The following is a 27909-nucleotide window of genomic DNA, read 5'->3' as shown; positions in this document are numbered from 1 at the left end:
TGCCCCTCTTTCCGTGATGGAAATGGTCATTGGTGAACACTTTATTACTACTAGTACTTGATGTCAAAGCCTTTAGCAGATTTGTCCCAAGCCTGTTCTGAGAGACTCTCAGGCAGCCACCTCTTCCCAGGCTCCCAGCGTTCCTCTGCAACCTCACTTATGACACAATGCAGAGCTCCCAGCTGTCAGCTGTGAGTTCCCAGCCATTCATGATGATCTTAGTGAGATCTTGTCACCCAGCTGTCATACAGAGGTTGCCTATGGTTCTGGATTTTACTATTCCAGTTGCTGTATCTGTTTTGTAAGACTTGGGATTATTAAAAACTATACAACCCACCTACCTTGTAATTTTTTAGAACATTGGTGCTTGCTTATAAGCATCTTAAATTGAACAGGTAATTTATTGATTTTCAGAATTTTTATAAATTTAAAAATAAATATATTTAAAACTAAAGACATTACAGGTACGTTTTTAACTACATCCACTCATTTTGCTTAATTAATGTTAACTGTGACCTTATGATTTAAAGGGGCCTACCAAGTTTCTACCTAATAAAGTTAGGTTGGACTTAGAACCAAGACCTTAGTTAGGGCCAGGAATTTAAAAAACACCACCCCTCTCCCCAACACCATTTTTGGAATTGAAGTACCACTTGGGTTATGAGCAGGTTCCACTCACAAAGAAGCTCCATGAGAAGCAACAGAATACAGTAGAACAGGCAATGAACTCAAAAAAGTCTGAGTTAATTTTTAGCTTTGCCACCAATGGGTTGGGTGACCTCAAACAAGTCATTAATCCTTCTAGAACTTCAGATTCTTCACAGTTGATGTGGAAATAATTTGTCTCACAAGGTTTTTATTAAGAGAAGTAAATGAACATGGAAGTGCTTTAGTGAAGTATAACTTTAGATATATACATATGTGTAAGTAGGTGTTTTTTTAAACTGTAAGGCAGAATATACAGTAACATCAGATTATATTACCATGCCTCCTACCCATGGAATCGGGCTGGACACAAAACAATTATGACACAAGATAAGACGATGCAAAAAAAAAAAAATATGACACAAGATAAGAATTCATTCCCCATGTCTCTTCCTATTTTCCATCTTTGAAGCATTTGTGATTTTTCCTGCATTAAAATGCTAGTGTGAGTCTCACAGCATCCAAGGCCACTTTCTTGGCACAGAGGCTTAAAAGCAGCGATCTCCTTTTCTGTTTTTAATGAGGTAAGCTGAGCTGAGCACCTGCCCGCTGCCGTGACCTGGATGGCACATTACTGGCAGCACACCTCCTCTAGCACATTAATTACAATGACATTCTATCACTTGGTTATATTTCTGAGATTTTGATCTGCCTTTGTTCATTTCCTAATAAATCTGTATCCTTACTAATAGGAATAATAGTTATTATTCCTAACTCAGAAAATAGCTCTTCCAAGCAGTAAGAATGCTCATCTAAGGAGCTCTGAGATCACACTTGGATGGACTTTTTGTGGACAAGTAACCTATTGTTCAATTAGCAGAGATTCAAAGGAAAACAACTTCCTGCAGCAAAAAGTTGTCTCCCACAACATTCAATGCAATAAGGCAATGGTCACTGATTAGCCTAAGCGTCCTACTATACTAGTCCTTTTCATGTCCAGCACACATTAACTTCTGTGGGCAGGAGGGAGTTTTAGCATAATAATTATTCCTCCTGTTTCAATGAACATGTCTCAAAGAAATGCTAATGGAGTAAAGTAAAAATATTTCCTGTGCCTCATTTAATTCCACGTATTTCTTAATAAATAGAGATGGCTTAAAGTATATGAATAAAAGGTAAGCGGTATTGCAGATTTTTAGGAAATAGACTCAAGCTTTTAGGGATTTTCATAATTTTCCAGAAAAAACAAAGTGGGGGGAAGGAAGGGAGGGAGGGAGGGAGAAAGGGAGAAAGGGAGAAAGGGAGGGGGGGAGAGAGGGAGGGAGGGAGAAAAGGAAGGAGGGAGCAACACATACACACAATACATTACTATATGAGCTAGCAGATGGAATGAGTTAGGTCTTTTGAGAATAACCAGAATATCAGATTTCCCAATCAAAAAGGCTCAATACATCCAAACACAGACAATTAAGACATCTCACAGAGAAAAAAAAATGTAAAGCATCCAGAAATGTAAAAGCCCAAGGAGGTTAAGGAAAGAGCTTAGTAACAAGAACACAGTTTACAGTCTAAACCAGTAAATCATCAGTCCCCTCTACTATAGGATAAGAAATCCATTAATCTCTAACAACATGAATACATAACTAACTTGTACTAATTGAAAACTGGAATAGACTTACCACAGCTTTCAGTACTGTATGTTTGGCCACTTTGGACTGAGGGTAAATTAGAGTCACTGACTGTTCTTAAGAAACCCAGAGAAAGGTCTCAGTTTTGAAAGGTTAAGGACATGCAAGAGAAAAGAAAGGCCTACCAATATCTGTAATTACTAATACAACGAGTCAGTCAAAAAATATTGAGGCTCGACCTTTACAATGAATGTCATCAGGGAAGGGTAACTCACAAATGCCAAGAGCAATTGTTCCAGTTTCACTGAAATAAACTCGAGTGACCTCAAGAAGAATATCCATGCCTTCAGTAATGAAAACTGTCTTGAGACTCACCTCGTGCTTGGAGAAGAGCCGCACGGCCTCCAGCTGGTGGAAAACAGGGTAGTGTTGGGAGTCGATCTGGTCACGCCGGTAAACGTCACCCACCACAAGGAAGGCGTCCAGCCCAGCGTGCAGTAGGTCCCACTGGTGCGCAGACGTGTGCGCACGGAGCATGTGAGTCTGATTCAGGTAATAGTTGTCTCCCTTCTTGCGGCTGGGGTGGTCGGCTGGGATGAGCAGGCTGTCAAAGTTCTGCCAGGTCGTGACCACTGGAGAAAAGTCATCATAGACCGAGAACAGCGGAGTCCCAGAGCGGCACACATATTGCTTGTAGAAGTGCTCCTTCACCCTCTCCTTGATCAGCCAAAGTGGGTGATGTTGCTGGTTGTGCAGATTCCTGCCAACCCTGGAGAGGACTTTCTGAGAGAGATTGCTGTGGTCATCCTGAGGGTAGAACTGACCCAGAAGTTCTACCACACTGCCCAGAGGTCCTCGGGCAGCAAAGTCTGAAGCAGCAGACCTTGAGCCCAAGCCCGGGTGCTGATGGCCTCTGGAAACACTACTGGCCTTCCTCACCAGGTCGTACACACTTCTCCTGAGAGCTAAATAAACCATTGTAGAAACTTCTTTCATGGATTCTAAAAAGAGCACACATGCAAAGCACAGGTTAGGATTCACTCTGAGGAAAGTAAATGTCCTGTCTCCCACAAGTTCCCCCACCATCTCCTCCACATAAATCAGTGGTCCCTGACCCCCGGGCCGCAGACCAGTACCAGTCTGTGGGCCATTTGGTACCGGTCCGCAGAGAAAATAAATAACTTACATTATTTCCATTTTATTTATATTTAAGTCTAAACAATGTTTTATTTTTAAAAAATGACCAGATTCCCTCTGTTACATCCATCTAAGACTCACTCTTGAAGCTTGTCTCGGTCACATAGTACATTTATCCGTCTCACCCTAAAGGCCGGTCCGTGAAAATATTTTCTGACATTAAAGCGGTCTGTGGCCCAAAAAAGGTTGGGGACCACTGACATAAATGATCCATATAACAAAATCTGCAGACAAGCGCTTAATATTCACTGCTCTAAATCAAAAGAATCTTGAACATCACTTTTAGATCCCTAATCTCTAGATGCCCTTCTCTTGCCATTTAGATCCTTGAGTTTAAAGAACATTTCCATTATCACATCATATCACATTCTGAACCACTCATGCTGAATAAAACTTTAAATGCGAAAACTTCCTTTTTTTGGAAGGGGGGAGAGAGGCAGGGAGACAGGGAACAGTGAGCTGCCTCTGTTTGTGCCTTGGCCAGGAATTGAACTGGCAACCTCCATGCAAGGAAGTCACTCCAACCAAACAAGATATCCAACCAGAGCTTTTTATTGATTGATTGATTGATTGATTTTTAGAGAGAAAAGGGAGGAGAAAGGGAAGTATTTATTCGTTGTTCCACTCAGTTGTGCATTCATTGGTTGCTTCCTGTGTGTGCCCTGACTGGGGATCAAACCCACAGCCTTGTTGTTTTTGGATAACTCTGTTAACCAACTGAGCTAACCGGCCAGGGTCACAACTTCCTTTTATTTCGACTACATTCTATAACCAAAAAACTTCAGATGGATCATGTAAAAGACAGAACTTAGCTGAACCTTAGCAGGGCCTTTACTTAAAGAAAGCACCTGATTACACACATACACCACTGAAGTATAGCAAAAGAAGTGATATTGGAAAGAGCTCTCCTGCACATTTCTGCCTTTCTCCCTCATAACTACAAGTTCAGCTTACTTTTGACGGAGCATGACTTCTGGATTATTTCATTATATAATACAAAATGGCATTAAAAACATTTCTTTTGACAGTTCAAATAAAATATACTAGGGGTGGTTATTTTAATTTAATGTTTTAAAAAATAAAAGTGAGACACAAGGAAATAGCATACAAAGTGAGAGACTATAGCAATGGATAGCTGAGATTATTTTTATAAATGCATATCCTTTCTATTCTCACATCTGGTCATGTCATTTAAACTTAATACCATGGCAGCATCCCATCAATTATATTTTTTCTTTTGTAAATGAGTACATTTCTACTCTGTACCCACAATAAACCAGGAGGAAGACAAAAGTTACTTGAGAACGAAACCAGAGCAGCTAGAAGACAGAGTACTGAGCAGAGCTTAAAAAAAAAAAAGCCTAGAATTTAATAAGAGCACCAAATTCCACAGGTGAAAGTCACCACAGCAGTCACCTAGTTTAGGCCATTCATGTCACAGAGGAGGTGACAAAGACCCAGGTACAGCTGACCAAACTCTGAGGCACTGGGAAAGATAAGGCAACGTTGAAAAACTCTGGACCACTTAACATAGCATTCTTTCCCCACTGTCACAGAAGCAAGTTTTTTTGTTTGTTTGTTTTTTTCATTTTTCTGAAGCTGGAAACAGGGAGAGACAGTCAGACAGACTCCCACATGCGCCCGACCGGGATCCACCCGGCACGCCCACCATGGGGCGACCGCTCTGCCCACCAGGGGGCGATGCTCTGCCCATCCTGGGTCGCCATGTTGCAACCAGAGCCACTCTAGCGCCTGAGGCAGAGGCCACAGAGCCATCCCCAGCGCCCGGGCCATCTTTGCTCCAATGGAGCCTTGGCTGCGGGAGGGGAAGAGAGAGACAGAGAGGAAAGCGCGGCGGAGGGGGTGGAGAAGCAAATGGGCGCTTCTCCTGTGTGCCCTGGCCGGGAATCGAACCCAGGTCCTCCGCACGCTAGGCCGACGCTCTACCGCTGAGCCAACCGGCCAGGGCCAGAAGCAAGTTTTAAGTTGACTCAGGGATCTCAGTTATATAAAAATCTTTAGATGTAATATCCCTATGTTCATAAAATATTTACAATAAAGTTAAATCACCCAAATCCACCTTTTACATTTTGAAATTTTTACCAATTGGGAGACTTTAAAGCCCAATTTAGTAAAGTAAACTATGTAAAAAAAACACTATGTGGTATTTTATTTTAAGGGCCTTACAATTATACCAAAAAATACGAAACTTCATGATATTAAGCTGCATTAGGAGAGAAGTATAAGGCTCCAGGTAACCATCAAAAGCATATCGAGTATGGACCCAGGCAGTATAGTTCATCCAATTAAAAAAATGGAACTGAGACTATCTAGCTCCAAGTTATATTAAAGTGTGCGTGACTGCGTATTAGAAGATTGTGCATAGCATCTTTTTCTGACTCTGCCGTCATGTGAGAGGTTTTCAAAGACACCCAGGAACTCCCTGGATTTATTCATTTATGGAACTGTTTTGTCAAAGTCGTTTCAAAAATTGTTTTTGGTTCACCTTCAGCAAGACTGTGTCTTCCCATCTACAGTGCTCAGTGGCTTGTCACTGTAGGAGATATGAGTTTTAAATATGCAGGGGCCACCTTATACATCTTAGCGCAATGTCAGGCTGTTAGGTTGTCAGCTACCCCACTCAGCATCCTTGGAAAGAAGCTTTGAAAGTCTTTCTCCCTTCCAAAGGCAAATGCTGTTAGACAAAGTTGAGAGTTCTGGAGAAGGTGATTCTGATGCACATACTCATACATTACTGCCTTCCCTTTACTCAATTCCTAGCTCTTCACATAGGCAAGCTCCCTTCCAGGTTCTTTTCCCATAAACGGGCCCCCTCCTTACATTCCTTCTTTGTTCTCCTCACCTTACCTGTCCATGGTAAAGGAAAGTTTCGTTTCTTGTCCTCTTTTTCAGACTTTTTATCTATCCACTCGGCCCCTGCATACACACCCCACTGTCATTTCTCTCCACCCAAAACAATTGTTTTTTCCTATTATCATCTTTTACAGAGAGAGAATAATGATAGCTTTCCCATTTCCGTCTGTAAAGTAAGTTCCTTTCTTTTTGCAGTTGCAGAGTTTCTCTATAAGAATTAGTTCACCTGGAAAATACAGGAGGCCAGGAAGGTAATGCCAGCACCAAGGGCCATTCTTCTACTATGGAGTCAGAGCTCAATACCTGCCACAGACCTAAAATACTCATTATATTGTCCTTCATAGAAAAAGTTTGCTGAGCCCTATTTTAGCTTAACTCTAAAAAGTCTCTTTCCCACTATTAAGCATTACTTCTTAGTAACAAATATATGTATATTATAGGGCCACTAAAAGTAACAGAAGTACAAATGTGGATATTAAATGTGCTAACACTGACACAAAAGAGACTGTGAGAATAATGAGATGAATCAATACAATAGGTGGGGAAAAAAAACATACTCAGCAGAAACGTCCATGTAGATGTGACTCAAAGCCATCCAGTAAGGCACTGTGTATCATCCTTGGACACATCAATTGACCTTTCTGGCCCTCAAATTTTTCATGTATAAAATACAGAAAATAATACCTACCTCATAGTGCAAAAATTACACTTGATCCTGTTCATAATGCATTTAACTTATTACTCAATTGAGAAACATAATTTTATTTTATTTTATTTTGAGTCAGAGAGGGATAGATAGGGACAGACAGACAGGAACAGAGAGAGATAAGAAGCATCAATCATCAGTTATCCGTTGCGACACCTTAGTTGTTCATTGATTGCTTTCTCACATGCGCCTTGAACGTAGGCCTTCAGCAGACGGAGTAACCCCTTGCTCGAGCCACCGACCTTGGGTCCAAGCTGGTGAGCTTTTGCTCAAACCAGATGAGCCCATGCTCAAGCTGGTGACTTTGGGGTCCCGAACCTGGGTCTTCCACATCCCAGTCCGACGCTCTATCCACTGCGCCACCACCCGGTAAGGCATCAATTGGGAAACATAATTTTAATTGTATTTAATTTTACTTAATTTTAATCACTACATGTAACTAGGAGCTACCACATTGGACAAGACAGATCTATACTTTCATGTAAGAAAAATGGGAATTCTATACCCAAAACAATCAAAACGAATTCATGAGATTATATTATAAAATATGCGTAGATTTCATCTTCTATATAAACAAAGCAAAATAAAACAAAAAAAAAAGAAAGAAAAAGAAAACTAAAGCTTGACTGGTGGTGGTGTAATGGATAAAGCATTGACCAATGAAAAAGAAATTGAGTGTGGGATCACCAACATGATCTCAAAGGTCGCCAGGTAGAGCCCAAAATGTCCCTGGTGTAGAAAGCCCAAAGTCACTGACTTGAGCCCAAAGGTCACTGGCTTGAGAAAGGGATGCTGGTTTGGCTTGAGCCTGAGGTTCAATCCCCAGTCAAGGAACATACTAAAGGCAATCAAAGCACAACTAAAGTGAGAGCAACTACAAGTTGATGCTTCTGACACTCTCTCCCTCCTGCCCTCTCTCTCTCCCCCTCCCTTTCTCATCTCTCCCTCCCTCTTCCTCTCTCATCTCTCTCTCTAAAATATGTGTATACGCACACACACACACACACACACACACACACACACACACATATATATATATATATATATATATATAAACTAAAAAACACATCACTAAAAGGCCCATAGAGGTCATTTAGTTCAAATCTCACATTTTATATTCAGTGTGTCCGAAAAGTTACGGTGCACTTTTAACCGGTCACAGGAAAGCAACAAAAGACGATAGAAATGTGAAATCTGCACCAAATAAAAGGAAAACTCTCCCAGTTTCATACCTATTCAGTGCAGTTCGATGTGGGCTCATGCACAGATTTTTTAGGGCTCCTTAGATAGCTATCCCATATAGCCTTTACAGACTCGTCAGTGACTGATGGCCTACCAGAACGGGGTTTCTCCACCAAACTGCTGGTTTCTTTCAACTGCTTATCCCACCGAGTAATGTTATTCCTATGTGGTGGCGCTTCGTTATAAACACGCCGATATTCACGTTGCACTTTGGTCACGGGTTCGAATTTAGCAAGTCACAGAACACACTGAACTTTCCTCTGTACCGTCCACATCTCGACTGACATGGCCCTGAGGTGCTCCGCTGTATACACGGTGTTACATCAACATCTGCGCATGGGCACATGCTGCCACATCATCCTACAGAAACTGGGAGGGTTTTCCTTTTATTTCATGCAGATTTCACATTTCTATCGTCTTTTGTTGCTTTCCTGTGACCGGTCAAAACTGCACCATGACTTTACGGACACACTTGTATAAGGAAACCAAGTCACAGATTACTTGTGTTCCCAAGAATCTGCAGACAATCAATCATACCCTAAGGTTATAATAGAACCAGTGGCCTGATGCCCAGGTAAATATTCTTTCTACTTCAAGTTAAATACAGTTAAGATCTCACTTATATGTGAAATCTAAAAAAGTTGAATACAGTACATAGAAACGAAGAGTAGAAAGGTAGTCTCAGGGATGTGAAGGTGGAGGAAATGGAAAGGTGTTGGCCAAAGGGTACAAAGTGGTAGTTTTGGAGATGACCAGGTCTAGAGACCTAAAGTACAGTATGAGGAATACAGTTAATAATACTGCACTGAATACTGGAAATTTACTAAGAGAGTAGATTTCAGGTGCCCTCATTAGACACAAAAATAATGGTAACTACATGAGGAGATGCTATAATGAGCTGTAGAAATCATTTCACTGTGTATATATGTATGAAAAAGTAAATAACTATCTTGTATACTTTAAATATATGCAATTTTATTTTAAAGTTAAGTTAAATTTAATTAATTAATTAAAATGAAAAGGTATCTGAAGCAATCTATTATATTGTCATGAATTACCTTAGATTCTTTTGTTGTTTAAAGGCTACAACAAGACTACAATAAACTCACCACTATAAATTTACTACAGTGACTAGAACTAGTAAAACACCGAATAATTATTTGTAGTGAGGATGGATACATTTTTTGTTTCGACAGTCTTTCTTTCAATCTCCCCCAGTTTTTTTTTTGTTTTTTGTTTTTGTATTTTTCTGAAGCTGGAAACGGGGAGAGACAGTCAGACAGACTCCCGCATGCGCCCGACCGGGATCCACCTGGCACGCCCACCGGGGCGACGCTCTGCCCACCAGGGGGCGATGCTCTGCCCCTCTGGGGCATCGCTCTGCCGTGAACAGAGCCACTCTAGCACCTGGGGCAGAGGCCAAGGAGCCATCCCCAGCGCCCGGGCCATCTTTGCTCCAATGGAGCCTTGGCTGCGGGAGGAGAAGAGAAAGACAGAGAGGAAGGGGGGGGGTGGAGGAGCAAATGGGCGCTTCTCCTATGTGCCCTGGCCGAGAATCAAACCCGGGTCCCCCGTATGCCAGGCCGACGGTCTACCGCTGAGCCAACCGTCCAGGGCCAATCTCCCCCAGTTTTGAGTGTAAAGGAGAAACTAAGCAGTGACTGAACTCTCCTAGACAGAAAATTGCTCTAACGCACAACAGCTTTCTGGAAAGTAACACAGTAAGCAAACATGACCCATGAACAGTCACAACCATTAAAAGATCAGGCGCATTCCATTAACCTCCAGATGCACCACTTAAAATCAGTTTATACCAAGAAAAATTAAGTTTGACTCCGTTAACAGTTTGCACATTATACACACAATGGAGAGGGAAAGAGCCAAATGACCACTAACTTTTACTCGTTAAAGGGAAAGGCAAGAGACAGTTCCCAATGTTACTGTGGGTGCCATTGATGCAACCTTCTAAGAAAGCAATTCAGATCTAAAACTGTTCATACCCTTTGACAGGGTAATTACCCTTCTAGGAATTTATCACAAGAAAATAATGTAAATGAAGATAGAAGTTAAACACAAAGTAGTTTCATTACAGTATGATTGATAAACAAAATTACAAACACGTAAAGATTTCTAACAAGAGAATGATTAAGTAAATTATACTAGAACCATAAAATACTATGCACTCATAAAGTATAATGGGTGCAAAAAGTTTCAATGATATAATTTTACATTTATAATGTAGTAAATAATGTATTTATCTATATATCTCTCTATAAATACATGTATACTATATTTAGAAACCTTGGAAAGAAACATGTAAGGTTTAATAAATATTATCCCTGGTCCTTACCTCATATTTTATACCTTTATATACCTAAATTTTCTAAATAGATATTTATTATGTTTTAATTAAACATTTATGTTAAAATAACTGAATTATTATTGTAAGAAAAGTTACTTAAAAATATCTGTCATAGACAAATGGCACCATGAGGAGTGCACCCGGTACCTCTCCCTGAAACTTCAACAAATTCAACAACTAGTGACAAAAAAACAATTTCAGGAGCATCTGAAATACACATACAAATATTGATTGACTTACGACCTATGCAACTTACAAACATTTGACTATACAACCACAATCACTAGCCACGACTGCTCTGCATCTGGCAGCGCAAGCATTGCCCAGCTGGGTGAATGACAGTGCGGACTAGCTTCCAGCAGCACTACCATCTCCGTGTGCACTATTTCAACTGTTATCCCAGACTCGGTACAACAATTTGTGTTTTGTGTCTTGGATATTTTTCATCAAACCCCTCCCAAGATGTCTACCAAGAGGAAATTGTCTTTGCAAAGATTAAACCAGCTGTACTGGTAATGCAGTGTTTTACTTAACCCTGACGAATGTAAAAATAAGAAACAAAATGGTGTAGAGATGATACAAATGTCATAAAATGAACAAAGAAAATAATGATATATAACAATAATAAAAGAAAATTATAATAAAATATGACTTAAAGATTTCTATAACATCATTTCACAGTACTACACATACAGCCTACTCAATTTATGACCAAATCGTGTTACGACCAGTCTGTTGAAACCAATCGTGGTCGTTAAGTCGAGCAATAGCTATACATCAAACAAAGGTATGACTGGGAGAAAAGGTGGCTGAATATATAATCCACTCTAAGGAAATAAGACAGAGAACGAAGTATTCCACTTTCCTCACTGATCTGAGGAAGGGCTGCTTTCACTTGGAACTGAGAGGAAGGAAGGGCTGGGGGGAGCGTAAAAAGCTGTGCTAGGGCAGAGACATTTAAGCCAAGGAGACTGTACCCGTAGCTCAGCACACGCGGAACTGAAGCCAGTGGCAGACCCCAGCAGAGGTGAGCGAGCACTTGCCTTGTTTGCTACCTGTGTCTCGGTCAGCAAGCGCGAACAGTGTGCGAGTGTATCCACCTGGCACTTCGGGCATGGGCGCCCGCGTTTCCGGATGGAGGGGCAGGGTAGGTGACAGCCAGTAGTGACCCTCTGTGTGGGCTGTGACCAGAGTTTCTTAATAATCCAGGCTTCCCAAACAAAGGCACATGGGAGGTACGCAAAGGCCAGCTTCCCTACACCTTGACCTGTCTGTGTGCAGCACCTCTGTCAGCCATACAGGCTGACAAAGCACACTCCTGGGGAAGAAAACTGTGGAATTGGTGGGGGTAAGGGTGTGCAGGCAGCTTGCAGACAGCCTCTGGAGAGCAGACCTGCAGAGTGCTGAGGCATACTAGACACGCCTGGAGGCTCATAAAAAGACACCTGAAAGGCAATCGGTTCCCAGCCCTCCCTGATTATACTGGCGGCAATGGTTGGCAATGCCTTACCCAGAACCCTGCGTTGAGTGGGGACAAAGGAAGGATTTGAAAGCTCTTACAGCCTCTAGCTCTCCAGGCAGTGGCTGTGGCAACTACACAGCTGGGTCCTAGGCTGCTAGTTCAGGAAGGAGAGATTGGGAAAGAGGCTCAGGGAAAACAGACTCTCCCATTGTCAGAGCCTGCAAAAACTAACAAGCCCCACCTACAAACAGGACTGAGGCATAGTTTATGTCATCACCATAGAAACACAACAGCAAATCTCTGCCTAAGAGTGCCACAGGGACAGAACCTGGGGTACAGTGCCACCAGCCAAAAAGAGAAAGAAGAATAAAAAAGGAAGAAGATAACTTCTCAAAACCAGAAAAAATCCACAATATTTATACCTTTTTTCATTTTATTTCTTGTATTTTTATTTCTTTTTTTTCCTTCCACCTTCGTCATTTTATCCTCTTTCCATTTTATTCATTTCTTATTATTTTGAACAAATTACCAATAGGTGTTACATTTTCAATTCTATTATTTTCTATGAGTGTTACATTCCAAAAAAATTAACTCAGTTCTTTTCTATCTCTCATTTTGTTTCTTCTTTTCTCTTTCACTTTTTCTCTCATTAGAATCTCAACCACAAATTATTTTATTCTGGACTCAAACTTTTTCTTTGTGGCACTTTGTATGCTTTTGACTTCACTTTTTATCTCTTTAGCATTTCTCCAACTTCGACTCTCCATTCTATACTTTTTATGCCATTTAGTAAAATAGAATTTTCATTTTTCACTGTACGTTTTTTTCTTTTTTCTCTATAACATTTTTTTCTTCTCTCTTACACTATTTCTCTCATTCAACCATCATTTATAAACAAATTATTTTATTCTTGATCCAAAGTATTTTCTTCTGGCATTTTGTGGGTTCTTGCCTCATTTTTTGCCTCTTTGTCACTCACCTCAACTCAGGCCCTTTGTTCTACATATCTTTGTTCCACTTAGCACAATAGAATTTTCAGTTTTTCACTGCATTTTCTCAAAAAAAATTTTTTATTAACTCTTAAATGCCATTAAAAAGAGAAATTGAATATCATGGATACAAAAGACAGTAATGTAGCTCAGATTGATGAGAATAACTCTATAAAAAATTTCTTTTTTTTTTTTTTTTTTGTATTTTTCTAAAGTTGGAAATAGGGAGGCAGTCAGACAGACTCTCCCATCCACCCGACCGGGATCCACCCGGCATGCCAACCAGGGGGCGATGCTCTGCCCATCTGGGCATTGCTTCTATGCAACCACAGCCATTCTAGGGCCTGAGGCAGAGGCCATGGAGCTATCCTCAGCGCCCAGAACAACTTTGCCCAATGGACCCTCAGCTGTGGGAGGGGAAAAGAGAAACAGAGAGGAAGGAGAGGGGGGGTGGAGAATCAGATGGGTGCTAGAAACAATTTCAATAGCTTAGAAACCTTGGAGTTAAATGACAGAGAATTTAAAATTGAAGTTCTAAAAATACTCAGGGATATACAAGACAGCACCGAAAGGCAACATAGGAAGCTCAAAAAACAATTGAAGGAAATGAAAAAAGACATCACCAAGGAAATTGAAACCATGAAAACGAATCAAACAGAGATGAAAAACTCAATTCATAAACTGAAAAATAAGGTAACAAGCTTAGCCAATAGAAGAGGACAGATAGTAGAGAGAATTAGTGACATAGAAGACAGACAACTAGAGGTACTACAGAGAGAAGAGAGAGACTGACTCACGAATAAAAAAAAATGAGATAGCCCTACAGGAATTGTCTGACTCCATCAGAAAGAGCGACATAAGAATAATGTATATCAGAAAAAGAGAGAGAAAATGGAAGAAGAACATATTCAGAGACCTGAAGATGGCAGCAGAGAAGGCAAACACACAGAAGCCCAGCTCTCACCGCACAAACTGAAATACAAATCAAATTAGGAACAATCAGTGTGAAAAACCAACTCTGGACTACAAGAACAGCTCTCAAAAACCAAGGAGCAAAGAAGAAGCCACAACAAACCTGGTAGGGAGGGCCTGAATCTCTCCTGCTTACAGAAACAAAGTGGGGGGTGAGGCTGAGAGCCCAGAGGGGCTCTCACTCCAGGGAAAAGAGCAGAAAATACTGCTCACAGCCACTTGCCTGGCGACCAGGAAGCAAGGTGTGTTGAAAGGACCACCTTATCTTCCAAGTGGAAAGGGGAGAGAGAGGGACAGACAGTGAGGGGTAGGGGACGACCTGAAAGCTGACTCATCCAGTGCTAGAGGTGGCCATAGCTGGGGAAGGGAATGATCCTTCCACAAAACAAGGCTACATTTCTTCAGGATCAAAGATCTCCAGACATCTCTCCAGTTCCAATCAGCGCAAAAAGACACAGCTAAAAACAAGAAGTGGGGAGGAGGGGCAGTAACTCAGGTCTCCAGGGAGATCTGAGATACACATCCCACTACTGAAGCTGAGAAAACACTCTGCCCCCAGAGAGATTAACCAGAAGGTAGAAGAGTCCTTCAGAGTCTCAGGTTACACCCAACACATTCCTGGATACAGTTTCAAGGAAGCCCCCTGCTGAGATCAGTAAACAAAGACTACCACCTGTTAAGAAAACAAACAAATCAAGACTTCAAAGCAGCCCAGATCTGAAAGTGGATTATAAATAATAGCTGATGCCAACCCAAGAAGACCTAGAAATAACACAATTGAAAACTGGAGGCAGACAACACCAAGCCTAGATTCAACCAGCTTTACAAACAAAACACAGACATAATGAGAAGACAAAGAAGTGCAATCCAAATGAAACCACAAGAGAAACCATCAGGAGATGAACTGAGTGATATGGAAATAATCAAACTTCCGGATGCAGAGTTCAAAATAATAATTTTAAGGATGCTTAGGGACCTTAGAACAACAATAGATGGTCATTACAAACACCTAAATAAAGAAATAGTAAGTATAAAAAAGGATATTGAAATATTAAAAAAGAATGAGTTGGAGATGACAAATAAAATATCAGAAATGAAGACCACAACGGAAGGAATTAAAAACAGGATGGATAAAGCTGAGGATCAAATCAGCGAGTTAGAGAACAACTTGAATGAAGGCAAGGAAGCAGAGAAGAAAAAAGAAAAGAGACTCAAAAAGTCTGAGGAAACTCTTAGCAAGCTCTGTGACAACATGAATAGAAATAATATCCACATCATAGGGGTTCCTGAAGAAGAAGAGAAAGGACAAGGGATAGAGACTTTGTTCAATCATAACAGCGAAAAACTTCCCTAAATTAATGTAGGAGAAACTCTCACAAGTTCAAGAATCACAGAGAACTCCATTAAAGAGAAACCAAAAGAAACCTACACCAAGACACATCATAATTAAAATACCAAAGCTAAGTGATAAAGAGAAAATATTAAAAGCAACAAGAGAAAAAAAAGTTATCGCCTATAATGGAGCCCCCATAGGATGATATCTGACTTCTCAACAGAAACACTTGAGGCCAGAAGGGAATGGCAAGAAATATTCAAAGTAATGCAGAACAAGAACCTACAATCAAGACTACTTTATCCGGCAAGGCTATCATTTAAAATCAAAGGAGAAATAAAAAGCTTCCCAGACAAAAAAAACCCCCAAAACTCAAGGAATTCATTACAACCAAACCAATGAATGCTGCAGGAAATATTAAGGGGCCTGATATAAACAGATCAAAATGGGAAAAGAATATAGCAAGAGAGATCAACTGCAATACTATAATAGTAGGTGATTTCAATACCCCACTAACTTCACTAGATAGCTCTTCAAGAAAGAAAATTAACAAAGAAACAGTAGACTTAAAGGACACACTAGATCAGCGATTCTCAACCTGTGGGTTGTGACCCCGGTGGGGTCACCTAAAGCCATCGGAAAATAAATAATGCATATCAGGTATTTACATTCCGAATCATAACTGTAGCAAAATTATAGCTATGAAGTAGCCACCAAAATTATTTTTTGGTTTGGGATCACCACAACATGAGGAACTGTATTGCGGGGTCACAACATTAGAAAAATTGAGAACCACTGCACTAGATCACCTCGATTTAATAGATATCTTCAGAACCTTTTACCCTAAAGCAGCAGAATATACATTCTTTTCAAGTGCTCATGGTACATTCTCTAGGATAGACCACGTTAGGTCACAAAAGTGGTCTCAACAAATTTAAGAAGATTGAAATCATATCAAGCACTTTCTCTGACCACAATGGCATGAAACTAAAAATCACCCACAACAGAAAAGTTCAAAATTTATCTAACACATGGAAACTAAATAGACAGTTGTTAAATAACAAATGGATTAAGAATGAGATCAAAGAAGAAATAAAAGAATGCCTAGAAATGAATGACAATGACCATACAACAACTCAAAATTTATGGAACACAGCAAAAGCAGTACTGAGAGGGAAGTTTATAGCATTACAGGCACACTTTAAGAAAGCAGAAAAAACTCAAACAACTTAACCCTGCATCAAAAAGAACTAGAAAAATAACAGCAAATAAAGCTCAAATGTAGTAGAAGGAAGGAAATAATAAAGATCAGAATAAAAATAAATGACATAGAGGCTAAAGAAACAATACAGAGGATCAATGAAACTAGGAGCTGGTTCTTTGAAAAGGTAAACAAGATCGATGAACCTTTAACTAGATTCACCAAGAAAAAAAGAGAGAGGTCTCAAATAAATATAATTAGAAATGAGAGAGGAGAAATAACAACTGACACAACAGAAATACAAAATATTGTAGAAACTAAACAACATACTTTTGAAAAATGATCCTGACCAGGCGGTAGTGCAGTGGATGGAGTGTCAGATTGGGATGCAGAGGACCCAGGTTCAAGATCCCGAGCCCCCAGGGACGGGCTCATCTGGCTTGAGCAAAAGCTCACCAGCTTGTATCCAAGGTTGCTGGCTTGAGCAAGGGATTACTTGGTCTGCTGAAGACCCGTGGTCAAGGCACATACGAGAAAGCAATCAATGAACAACTAAGATGTCACAACAAAAAATTGATGATTGATGCTTTTCATCTTTCTCCATTCCTGTCTGTCTGTCCCTATCTATCCCTCTCTCTGACTCTCTCTCTGTCCTTGTAAAAAAAAAAAAAAAAAAAAAAAAATGAGTGGACCAAAGAAGAAATAACCGTAGAGATCAAAAGATACATAAAGGCAAATGAAAATTACAATACAACATATCAGAATCTCTGGGATGCAGCAAAAGCAGGAATAAAAGGGACGTTCATATCACTGCAGGCCTATATAAACAAACAAGGGAGAGCCCAAGTAAACCACTTAACTTCACATCTTAAGGAAATAGAAAAAGAAGAACAAAGACAACCCAAAACCAGTAGAAAAAGAAAATAACAAAAATTAGGGCAGACATAAATAAAATAGAACAGAAATACTATAAAAAAATAATAAAACAAGAAGCAGGTTCCTTGAAAAGATCAACAACATTGACAAACCCTTGGCAAGGCTCATAAGAAAAAAAGAAAAAGGACTCATATAAACAAAATCCAAAATGAAAGAGGAGAAATCACCACAGATATGACAGATATACAAAGAATTATTGTAGAATAATATGAAAAACTATATGCCACCAAATTTAACAATATAGAAGAAATGGATAAATTCCTAGAACAATACAATCTTCCTAGACTGAGTCATGAAGAGGCAGAAAGCCTGAACAGACCCATAAGCATGGAGGAAATAGAGACAACTATTAAAAACCTCCCCAAAAATAAAAGTCCAGGGCCAGATGGCTATAGAGAGTGAATTCTATCAAACATTCAAAGGAGACTTGGTTCCCATCTCACTCAAAGTCTTCCAAAAAATTGAAGAAGAAAATTGAAGATTTTATGAGGCCAACAAAACCCTCATACCAAAACCTGGTAAGGACAACACACACACAAAAAAAACTACAGACCAATATCTCTAATGAATTCTGATGCTAAAATACTAAACAAAATACTAGCAAATCAAATACAACAAGACATTTAAAAAATAATTCATCATGATCAATTGGGATTCAACCCAGAATCACAAGGATAGTTCAACATATGTAAAATGGTTAACGTAATACACCATTTCAACAAAACAAAGAACTAAAACCATATGATATTATCAATAGATGCAGAAAAGGCATTCGACAAAATACAACATCATTTTATGTTTAAAACACTTAACAAAATGGATATATAAGGAAAATATCTCAACATAATAAAGGCCATTTATGATAAACCATCAGCTAACATCATATTATTGACTTTTAGAGAGAGAGGAGTGAGAGAGAAAGAGAGAGAAGGGGGAGGAGCAGGAAGCATCAACTCCCATATGTTCCTTGACCAGGCAAGCCCGGTGTTTCGAACCGGCAACCTCAGTGTTCCAGGTCGACGCTTTATCCCACTGCGCCACCACAGGTCAGGCTGCTAACATCATATTAAATGGCATAAAAATCAGGACTATTCCCCTAAAATCAGGAACAAGACAAGGTTGTCCACTCTAACCACTCTTATTCAACATAGTGCTGGAAGTTCTAGCCAGAGCAATCAGACAAAAGAAAGAAATGAAAGGCATTTCTATTGGGAAAGAAGAAGTAAAGGTTTCACTTTTTGCAGATGATTTGATCCTGTACATCGAAAACCCAAAAGACTCCACAAAAAGACTACTAGAAACAATAAACCAGTATAGTAAGGTCAAAGGATACAAAGTTAATATAGAAAAATCCATTGCCTTCCTATATGCCAACAACGAAACATCTGAAAACAAGCTCAAAAGAACAATTCCCTTCATGATTACAACAACAAAAAAAAGAAAATACCTAGGAACAAACATAACAAAGAACGTAAAGGACCTATATAATGAAAACTATAAAGCATTGTTAAGGGAAATCAAAAAAGATATAATGAAATGGAAAAATATTCCTTGTTTTTGGATAGGAAGAATATAGTCAAAATGACTATATTACCCAAAGCGATATACAAATTTAATTCAATTCCTATCAAAATTCCAATGTCATTTTTTAAAGAAATAGAACAAAAAAATCATCTGGTTTATATGGAACTACGAAAAACCCTGACTAGCCAGAGCAATCCTAAGGAAAAAGAACGAAGCTGGGGGTATTACAATGCCCAACTTCAAATTATATTATAGAGCCATGACAATCAAAACAGCATGGTATTGGCAGAAAAACAGACACGCAGACCAATGGAACAGAATAGAAAGCCCCAAAATAAAACCACATGTACATGGTCAAACAAACACACGATGGAGAAAAGAAAGCCTATTCCACAAATGGTGCTGGGAAAACTGAAAAGCCACAGGCAAAAGAATGAAACTTGACTACAGTTTGTCCCCTTGTATGAAAATTAATTCAAAATGAATCAAAGACATAAATAGAAGACCTGAAACAATAAATTACATAGGAGAAAACATAGGTACTAAACTCATGGGCCTTGGTTACAAAGAGCACTTTATGAATTTGACTCTAAAGGCAAGGGAAGTGAAAGCAAAGATAAATGAATGGGACTACATCAGACTAAGAAGCTTTTGCTCAGCAAGAGAAACTGACAACAAAATAAACACACAGCCAACTAAGTGGGAGATGATATTTTCAAACAACAGCACATATAAGGGCTTAATATCCAAAATATACAAAGAACTCATAAAACTCAACAACAAAGAAGCAAACAATCCAATAAAAAATGGGAAGAGGGCCCTGGTCGGTTGGCTCAGTGGTAGAGCGTCGGCCTGGAGTGTGGGAGTCCCGGGTTTGATCCCCGGCCAGGGCACACAGGAAAAGCGCCCATCTGCTTCTCCACCCCTCCCCCTCTCCTTCCTCTCTCTCTCTCTCTCTTCCCCTCCCGCAGCCAAGGCTCCACTGGAGCAAAGATGGCCAGTGCGCTGAGGATGGCTCTGTTGCCTCTGCCCCAGGCACTAGAATGGCTCTGGCTGCAACAGAGTGACACCCCAGATGGGCAGAGCATCGCCCCCTGGTGGGCGTGCCGGGTGGATCCTGGTCGGGCGCATGCAGGAGTCTGTCTGACTGCCTCCTCATTTCCAACTTCAGAAAAAAAAAGGAAAAAAAATGGGAAGAGGACATGAACAGACACTTCTCCCAGGAAGAAATACAAATGACCAACAGATATATGAAAAGATGCTCATCTTCATTAGCTATTAAAGAAATGCAGGTCAAAACTACAATGAGGTACCACTTCACACCTGTTAGATTAGCTATTATCAACAAGACAGTTAATAACAAATGCTGGAGAGACTGTGGAGAAAAAGGAACCCTCAACCACTGTTGGTGGAAATGTAAAGAAGTACAACCATTATGGAAGAAAGTATGGTGGTTCCTCAAAAAATTAAAAATAGAAGAACCATATGACCCACCGATCCCTCTGGGAATATACCCCCATAACTCAAAAACACTGGTACATAAAGACACATGCAGCCCCATGTTCACTGCAGCATTGTTCACTGTGGCCAAGACATGGAAACAACCAAAAAGCCTTTCAATAGATGACTGGATAAAGAAGAGGTGGTACATATATAATATGGAATACTACTCAGCCATAAGAAATGATGATATAGGATCATTTATAACAACATGGATGGACCTTGATAACATTATACTGAGTGAAATAAATAAATCAGAAAAAACTAAGAACTATATGACTCTATACATAGGTGGGACATAAAAATGAGACTCAGGGATATGGACAAGAGTGTGGTGGTTACCGGGCGTGGTGAGGGGAAAAGGGGGCTAGGGGAGAGGAGGGGCACAAAGAAAACCAGATAGAAGGTGACGGAAGAGTATATGACTTTGGGTGATGGGTATGCAACATAATCAAATGTCAAAATAACTTGGAGATGTTTTCTCTGAACCTATGTATCCTGATTGATTAATGTCACCCCATTAAAATTAATTTTTAAAAATTCTGTCATGTTGAGGTCAAGCCAATTTTACGGCCTATTTTAAACCCACTTATAATTACAGCAAGAATAAATGCCAGTAGAAAGATAACGCTGCCATAGATAGTTTAATTAATTGCATTCAGTGATCAGCTAAGCAATTATTATTTTTTATAACAATGCAGATGTAATGCTTTGCCTTTCCAATTTTCTTTCCCTCTCTATAAATCAACTGTCCTAAACACAATGCAAATCACTCAATGGTATTTTCCCAAGATATTCAAATTTTCTAGGAATCTGATTAATATCAGTTTCTACACCAAATAAATATTTACAAGTATACCCACTAATGAATTTTGTAATACATGTTAAAGTTAAAATGTTACATTGTATTTTAGTTGAAAATTTTTCTTATTTCTAAGGAAAATATTCACTCAATTTAGTTCAAATTAAGCTAATATCTATGCTGCTATATATACAACTCATTTTATGGGGCTGCCAGAAGATCCCATAAAAGTAAGGCAGTATTGATATCAATCATACCACTGCTTACTACATTACTAGTTATTATAAGAAGAGCTTAACAGAAAAGATGCTTAGGGTGAAGTATTTGGGAAAGGCCAAGGTACTTCCAAACCCTCTGGGCACAGTAACTTCACATGTTCACCAAGCCTGAGGCTCTTTGAACTGTTCTGTTAGATTTTTAGGAAAGCTTCTTACGAAGGCATGGTTGATTAAATCATTGGCCATTAGTGACTGAGTTCAATTGCCAGTTCCTCTATCCATCCCCAGAGGTCTGGCTGATTCCCCTGGCAATAAGCCCTCATCCTCAGATTATGTAGGGGCAAAAATGACCTCATCAACATCAATTCAGTGTGGCAGAAAAGGGCTTGTTATATGAATAACAAGATATTCATTTCACCTTACCCCATGGTTCTGCAGTAAATTTCAGGAACTGGAAGCAAAATTAAATATTATAACAAAAGATATATCTTAGTTACAATTGCAAGGGTTATAAGTATAATTAGAAATTACAAGTTATTTTAAGAACTTGTGCTAGAAACAATGGATAAAAACCAAATATATATTTCATGATATAATCACATCATCACAGGTGTTCATAATGTCATCATCATCACTACTCTCCTTATGTTTGTCTAAATTTAGTATCATTTCAGCAATTTCCCCATCATTCAAGAAATATATAAGAAATACAATGTTATCGAATTCAACATTTATTCAACTTATTTACTACTTGATGAACTTCTGACATGAGAAGTGTGACATAATCTTTTCACTAGTAGCATGAATTCCTTCAATGTCTTCTTTGCAGGTTCACTTTTTTTTTTTAATTTATTCATTTTAGAGAGGAGAGGGAGAGACAGAGAGAGAGAGAGACAGAGAGAGAGAGAGAGGAGAGACAGAGAGAGAGAAGGGGGGAGGAGCTGGAAGCATCAACTCCCATATGTGCCTTGACCAGGCAAGCCCAGGGTTTCGAACCGGCGACCTCAGCATTTCCAGGTCGACACTTTATCCACTGCGCCACCACAGGTCAAGCTGCAGGTTCACTTTTAAACATCACTGTGGTTCAAAGTCAGTGCCAAGGATTTGTTGGTATTGATTTTTTTTTTTTTTTACAGAGACAGAGGGAGAGTAAGAGAGAGGGATAGACAGGGACAGACAGACAGGAACAGAGAGATGAGAAATATCAATCATCAGTTTTTCGTTGCGACACCTTAGTTGTTCATTGATGGCTTTCTCATATGTGCCCTGACCGTGGGCCTTCAGCAGACTGAGTAACCCCTTGCCCAAGTCAGCGACCTTGTGTCCGAGCTGGTGAGCTTTTGCTCAAACCAGATGAGCCCGTGCTCAAGCCAGTGACCTTGGGGTCTCAAACCTGGGTCCTCCGCATCCTAGTCTGATGCTCCATCCACTGCGCCACCACCTAGTCAGGCTGGTATTGATTTATCAACCTCATTTCATGCATTAGTAACTGTTATAAATAATTTTTTTTTCTTGAGTGCTGACTCCCCAACCTGCTCTACACAAAAGCAAAACATGATTCTACAACTTGAAAAAGCACTCAGACAGGAAGGGAGCCAGTGACACAGAGGAAGAAACAGAAACAGGGAGACCTGCAGGTACTTGCAGTAGGAAGCAAAGTGAATGGGGACTGCTCCCCAAACTTACAGGTAAAACTTAGTTACTGGGCAGATACAAGCAGAGTAGAGATAGAGTCTGCTAATAGGAGAGTTACTTAACCTCTCTTCATTTCGGTTCCCTTATCCTTAAAATCAGGACTATAATGCCTCTTCCTCATAAGGGAAATGTGAGGATTAATAAGTTAATAATGTATCTGCAGGATTTAAGAGAGTCAAACATGCTCATCTTTAATCTTTCCCTATTTTTTTATTTTTATTGTTTTGTCCACCCAGCTTAAGAGTCATTTTGCCCTTAATCAGTATCTTTGCAAATCTTTTTAAAGCTTTCTCATTTTTCCTAATGTTTAGTTCTTTTATTTTTCTTTCCCATGTACCCACCTCCCTCCCCTTTAGAAAACTATTAGCTTGTTCTCTGTATAGATCGGTCTGTTTTTGTTTTGTTTATTCATTTGTTTTTGGGGGTTTTTTTTAGATTCCACATATAACTGAAATCATATGGTATTTGTCTTTCTTTGTCTGACTTATTTCACTTAGCATAATACCCTCTAGGTCCATCCATACATTGTCATATATGGAAGAATTTCATTCTTTTTATTGCTGAGTAATATTTCACATGAAATATATCTATATATGGAACACTGTGTGTGTGTATGTGTGTGTGTGTGTGTGTGTGTGTGTGTGTGTGTGTGTGTGTGTGTATATCACATCTTCTTCATCCATTCATCTATCAATGAACACCTAGGTTGCTTCCATATCTTGGATATTATAAGTAACACTGCAATGAACATTATCTTTTAGAATTAGTGTTTCTGTTTTCTTTGAATAAATACCCAGAAATGGAATTGGTGGGTCATATATGAATATCATCTTGAAGTAAGTTCTTTCAGGTCTTGGAACCTGAGGTATCTATTAACTAAAAACCCCGCAGTTTTGTTCTATTTTTTAATATGTGTATACTTGTTCTTTAGGAGATATAAAATTTCTTCATCACCAGACTCCATTACAGATGTCAAATTATTTGGTAGGCAAATGTCAAAACATTAATTTTTAACAAGAAATAAAAAACAACAAAATCCTACATTTCTTTTAGTCCAGTTTATCAATATTGAACTAAGGGAAGGTACACAGTAGTAAAGAACTGGTTAGAAAATATTTCTCTGGTTACCTCTGCTTTCTTATAAAAATATTAATGCCTAAATATACTTCATGTACCTTTCACTCCTTGAAGTAAGTTTTCTCCCACTGTCTGCCAACTTTACGTGCATTGTGCCTGCAAAACCAACATAGCCGAGAAGAATCCAGCCAATGGTTAACTTCCTTAAATCAGTTAGTGCTTTCTATTGGTCATCCTTAATGTTTCTAGAAACGTAGTCCCAGAATAATGCTATTTAATCTCCAGTACAAATCTATTATAGATTAAGGTTTTCAATGAATACTGTCTTAGCAAATTCATCAATATGATTTTTAAACTAGCCTCTGGTGAACAAAGCTTTTCACCATAGGTTTTCAGATACTTTCCACCATGAAGCTGCTTAAATGTTTGCAGCCAATCTCTGAATATTTATACTTGCCTGTGACAGTTTCTATGGTACGTTCTAAGTTATTCCATGACCAATAAACCACACTTCCAATTCCTCCCTACTACTGCAGTCAACATCTGCACATTTTTTGCTCTGTAATATTTTCCTATGTGTCACTAATTCTTGGTCATCACTGTCCTTGTAAAAATTCCACAACTTGCCTGATTCTTTATATTGTATATGGTGGGGGTCCCATATATATAAAATACTTCACAGATATGCCACAATCAGGTTTATAATAATTAAATTATAGGTTGTAATAATAGCAATAGATGCTTACAGTTTTTTTGACAGTGTCAGGGCCCAGAGCAGGCTGCTCCCAAATATCCCACAATGATATATTGATTACTTGAAACTAAAGTTACTTGGCAAGCAGCCAGATGCAGAGGACACAGAGATCCTCCCTTGTCTTTTTGAAGGCAAGGAGTAAACGTCCCCTGTGAAAGGTGCCCCCTTGCTCCAAGGGAGAGAGACACTCATGGCTCAAGTTAAGCCATTCAGGATCAAAAGAGCCTCCATAAACAAACTTTGCTGCCTCTTTGCTAACTCACTACCCAAGCTCAAACTTTGAATTCCTCATGAATACCCAAGGTTGCTTAGAATCCTTATTAATAATAGGCACGAACGCCTGACCTGTGGTGGCGCAGTGGATAAAGCGTCGACCTGGAAATGCTGAGGTCATCGGTTCGAAACCCTGGGCTTGCCTGGTCAAGGCACATATGGGAGTTGATGCTTCCAGCTCCTCCCCCCTGTCTCTCTCTCTCCCTCTCTCTCTGCTCTCTAAAATGAATAAATAAAATAAAAATTAAAAAAAAAAAATTAAAAAAAATAAAATAAAATAATAGGCACGAACATATTCTCTGTCTTTTCAAGTCTTCACAAATTTATTATTTCTAAGGTGAACAAGTTTTTTACAATGAAAAGGAGGACAAAAATAAATTGAAGAAAATATCGTAAAAAAAGAAACATTTCATTCATTGCAATTATAATACACTATAATATGATAAATGCACAATAAAAACATTTATAATATTTTATATTGTAATTATGCCTACATGCCTATTAATTTTTAATATAATTGTAAGAAAAAAGGACTCATTTAGATACAAATATGTCATATCACATGCAATGGATCAACTCTGCATTGATCGAATACAGATATTTGCAGATTAGTCTTCCAATATCAAAAAGAGGACATGTAGGAGGATAGTTTTCGAGGAAGGACGGAACTTACAAAAGAAGGACTGTCCTCCCTAACAGAGGACGATTGGTCACCTTATTATTTCTTTGTTTAAAGGGTATCTAAACTTGTCTCGTTCATCATTTCAGAGAGTATCACTTATGATTCTCATGTGCACACATATTAGATTGTTTTGTCTCATGTTAATCTTATGTCAATTTTATTATTAGTCCAACTGTAAGAATTTAAGAAAGATAGGGGGGAAAAAACTTTGCCCCTCCCTAATAACAGTGATCCACAGGGCTGTCTCTAAATCTTTTTTTTTAACATTTCCAAAGTGCAATGAAATCCAGTTGAACACAAAAACAAAATACTGGAATCAGCAGAGACTATCATGACCAGTGCCATGATAGCACTGACAATTCACACACAAAATCAATCAATTCAGATTATATAGACAAATGAGTTTTGTCACCACACTTTTATTATTTTTCAGAGCTTTTTCAGGTTTTGGAATTGCAAACAAGAGATCGTAAGCCCAGATTTCCCTTGGCCTAAATTCTATCATTTCACCAAAATTGGCCTCCAATCAGGCCCCTTCCCTCAGTTTTTCTACCTTTATCTCATTTGTAATATGCATTTAAGGATGCCCCTTTGACATATAGATGTGAACATATCAGTTCTCTTTGGGAAACCTTTAACAATCCACAATATTAAGTCTAGGTTACATTACAATTCAATCACAAACTATCCTGGCCCCTCCTGGCTTCTTTTCCAGAATACTCACCATGTTTCAGCTCTCTGGCACTTATGTGTTGGGAATAATCCCAGGATTTTGAGTCCCTCAATAAATAGCATTTTCTTCAATTCTAATATATCAATATAGGCATGTTAACAGGGGTATTAGAATTTTAATTACATGGCAAAACAATAATGAGGTTCAATAACAGTGGTTTCACCTCCCGCACTGTATAGGTGACATTGAACAGAAGGGAAATGCAATTCTTTTTTTTTTTATTTTACAAAGACAGAGAGAGTCAGAGAGAGGGATAGACAGGGACATACAGACAGGAACGGAGAGAGATGAGAAGCATCAATTATCCCTTTTTCATTGTGGCACCTTAGCTGTTCATTGATTGCTTTCTCATATGTGCCTTGACCGTGGGGCTACAGCAGACCTAGTAACCCCTTGCTCAAGTCAGGGACTTTGGGTTCAAGCTGGTGAGCTTTTTGCTCAAACCAGATGAGCATGCGCTCAAGCTGGCGACTTCGAGGTCTCGAACCTGGATCCTCTGCATTCCAGTCCAACGCTCTATCCACTGTGCCACTGCCTGGTCAGGTAGAAGGAAAATGCAATTTAAAATATTAGAGAAATAGGCCCTGGCAGGTTGGCTCAGTGGTAGAGCGTCGGCCTGGTGTGCAGGAGTCCTGGGTTCGATTCCCAGCCAGGGCACACAGGAGAAGCGCCCATCTGTTTCTCCACCCCTACCCCTCTCCTTCCTCTCTGTCTCTGTCTTCCCCTCCTGCAGCCAAGGCTCCATTGGAGCAAAGTTGGCCTAGGCGCTGAGGATGGCTCTGTGGCCTCTGCCTCAGGCGCTAGAATGGCTCTGGTTGCAACAGAGCAATGCCCCAGATGGACAGAGCATCGCCCCCTGGTGGGCATGCCGGGTGGATCCCGGTCGGGCGCATTTGGGAGTCTGACTGCCTCCCCATTTCCAGCTTCAGAAAAATACAAAAAAAAAAAATTTAAAATATTAGAGAAATAACATATATCGTATTTCCTCATGTATAAGACACTCCCATGTATAAGACGCACCTTAATTTTGGGGACTGAAATTTGAAATACCAATATTATTGTATATATCAACTTATTGAACTCAAGTTTTATTCATCATAAAAT

General features: G+C 39.4%; 1 protein-coding gene across 9 annotated transcripts in view; it reads right to left on the bottom strand.

The window, feature by feature from the left end:
• The window catches only part of FARS2 (phenylalanyl-tRNA synthetase 2, mitochondrial), a 659092-nt gene that overhangs the window by 465362 nt on the left and 165821 nt on the right, over nucleotides 1-27909 (bottom strand). For all 9 annotated transcript variants that reach the window (XM_066376963.1, XM_066376966.1, XM_066376958.1 and 6 more), the window contains one exon: nucleotides 2649-3274. In XM_066376963.1, coding sequence (XP_066233060.1) covers nucleotides 2649-3269 — 621 coding nt within the window. In that variant the 5' untranslated portion in view covers nucleotides 3270-3274. The remainder of the gene's footprint in view (nucleotides 1-2648; nucleotides 3275-27909) is intronic.

Source organism: Saccopteryx leptura, chromosome 3, assembly GCF_036850995.1.
Source record: "Saccopteryx leptura isolate mSacLep1 chromosome 3, mSacLep1_pri_phased_curated, whole genome shotgun sequence".
Lineage (NCBI taxonomy): Eukaryota > Metazoa > Chordata > Mammalia > Chiroptera > Emballonuridae > Saccopteryx > Saccopteryx leptura.
This window is presented reverse-complemented; position numbering and strand designations above follow the sequence as displayed.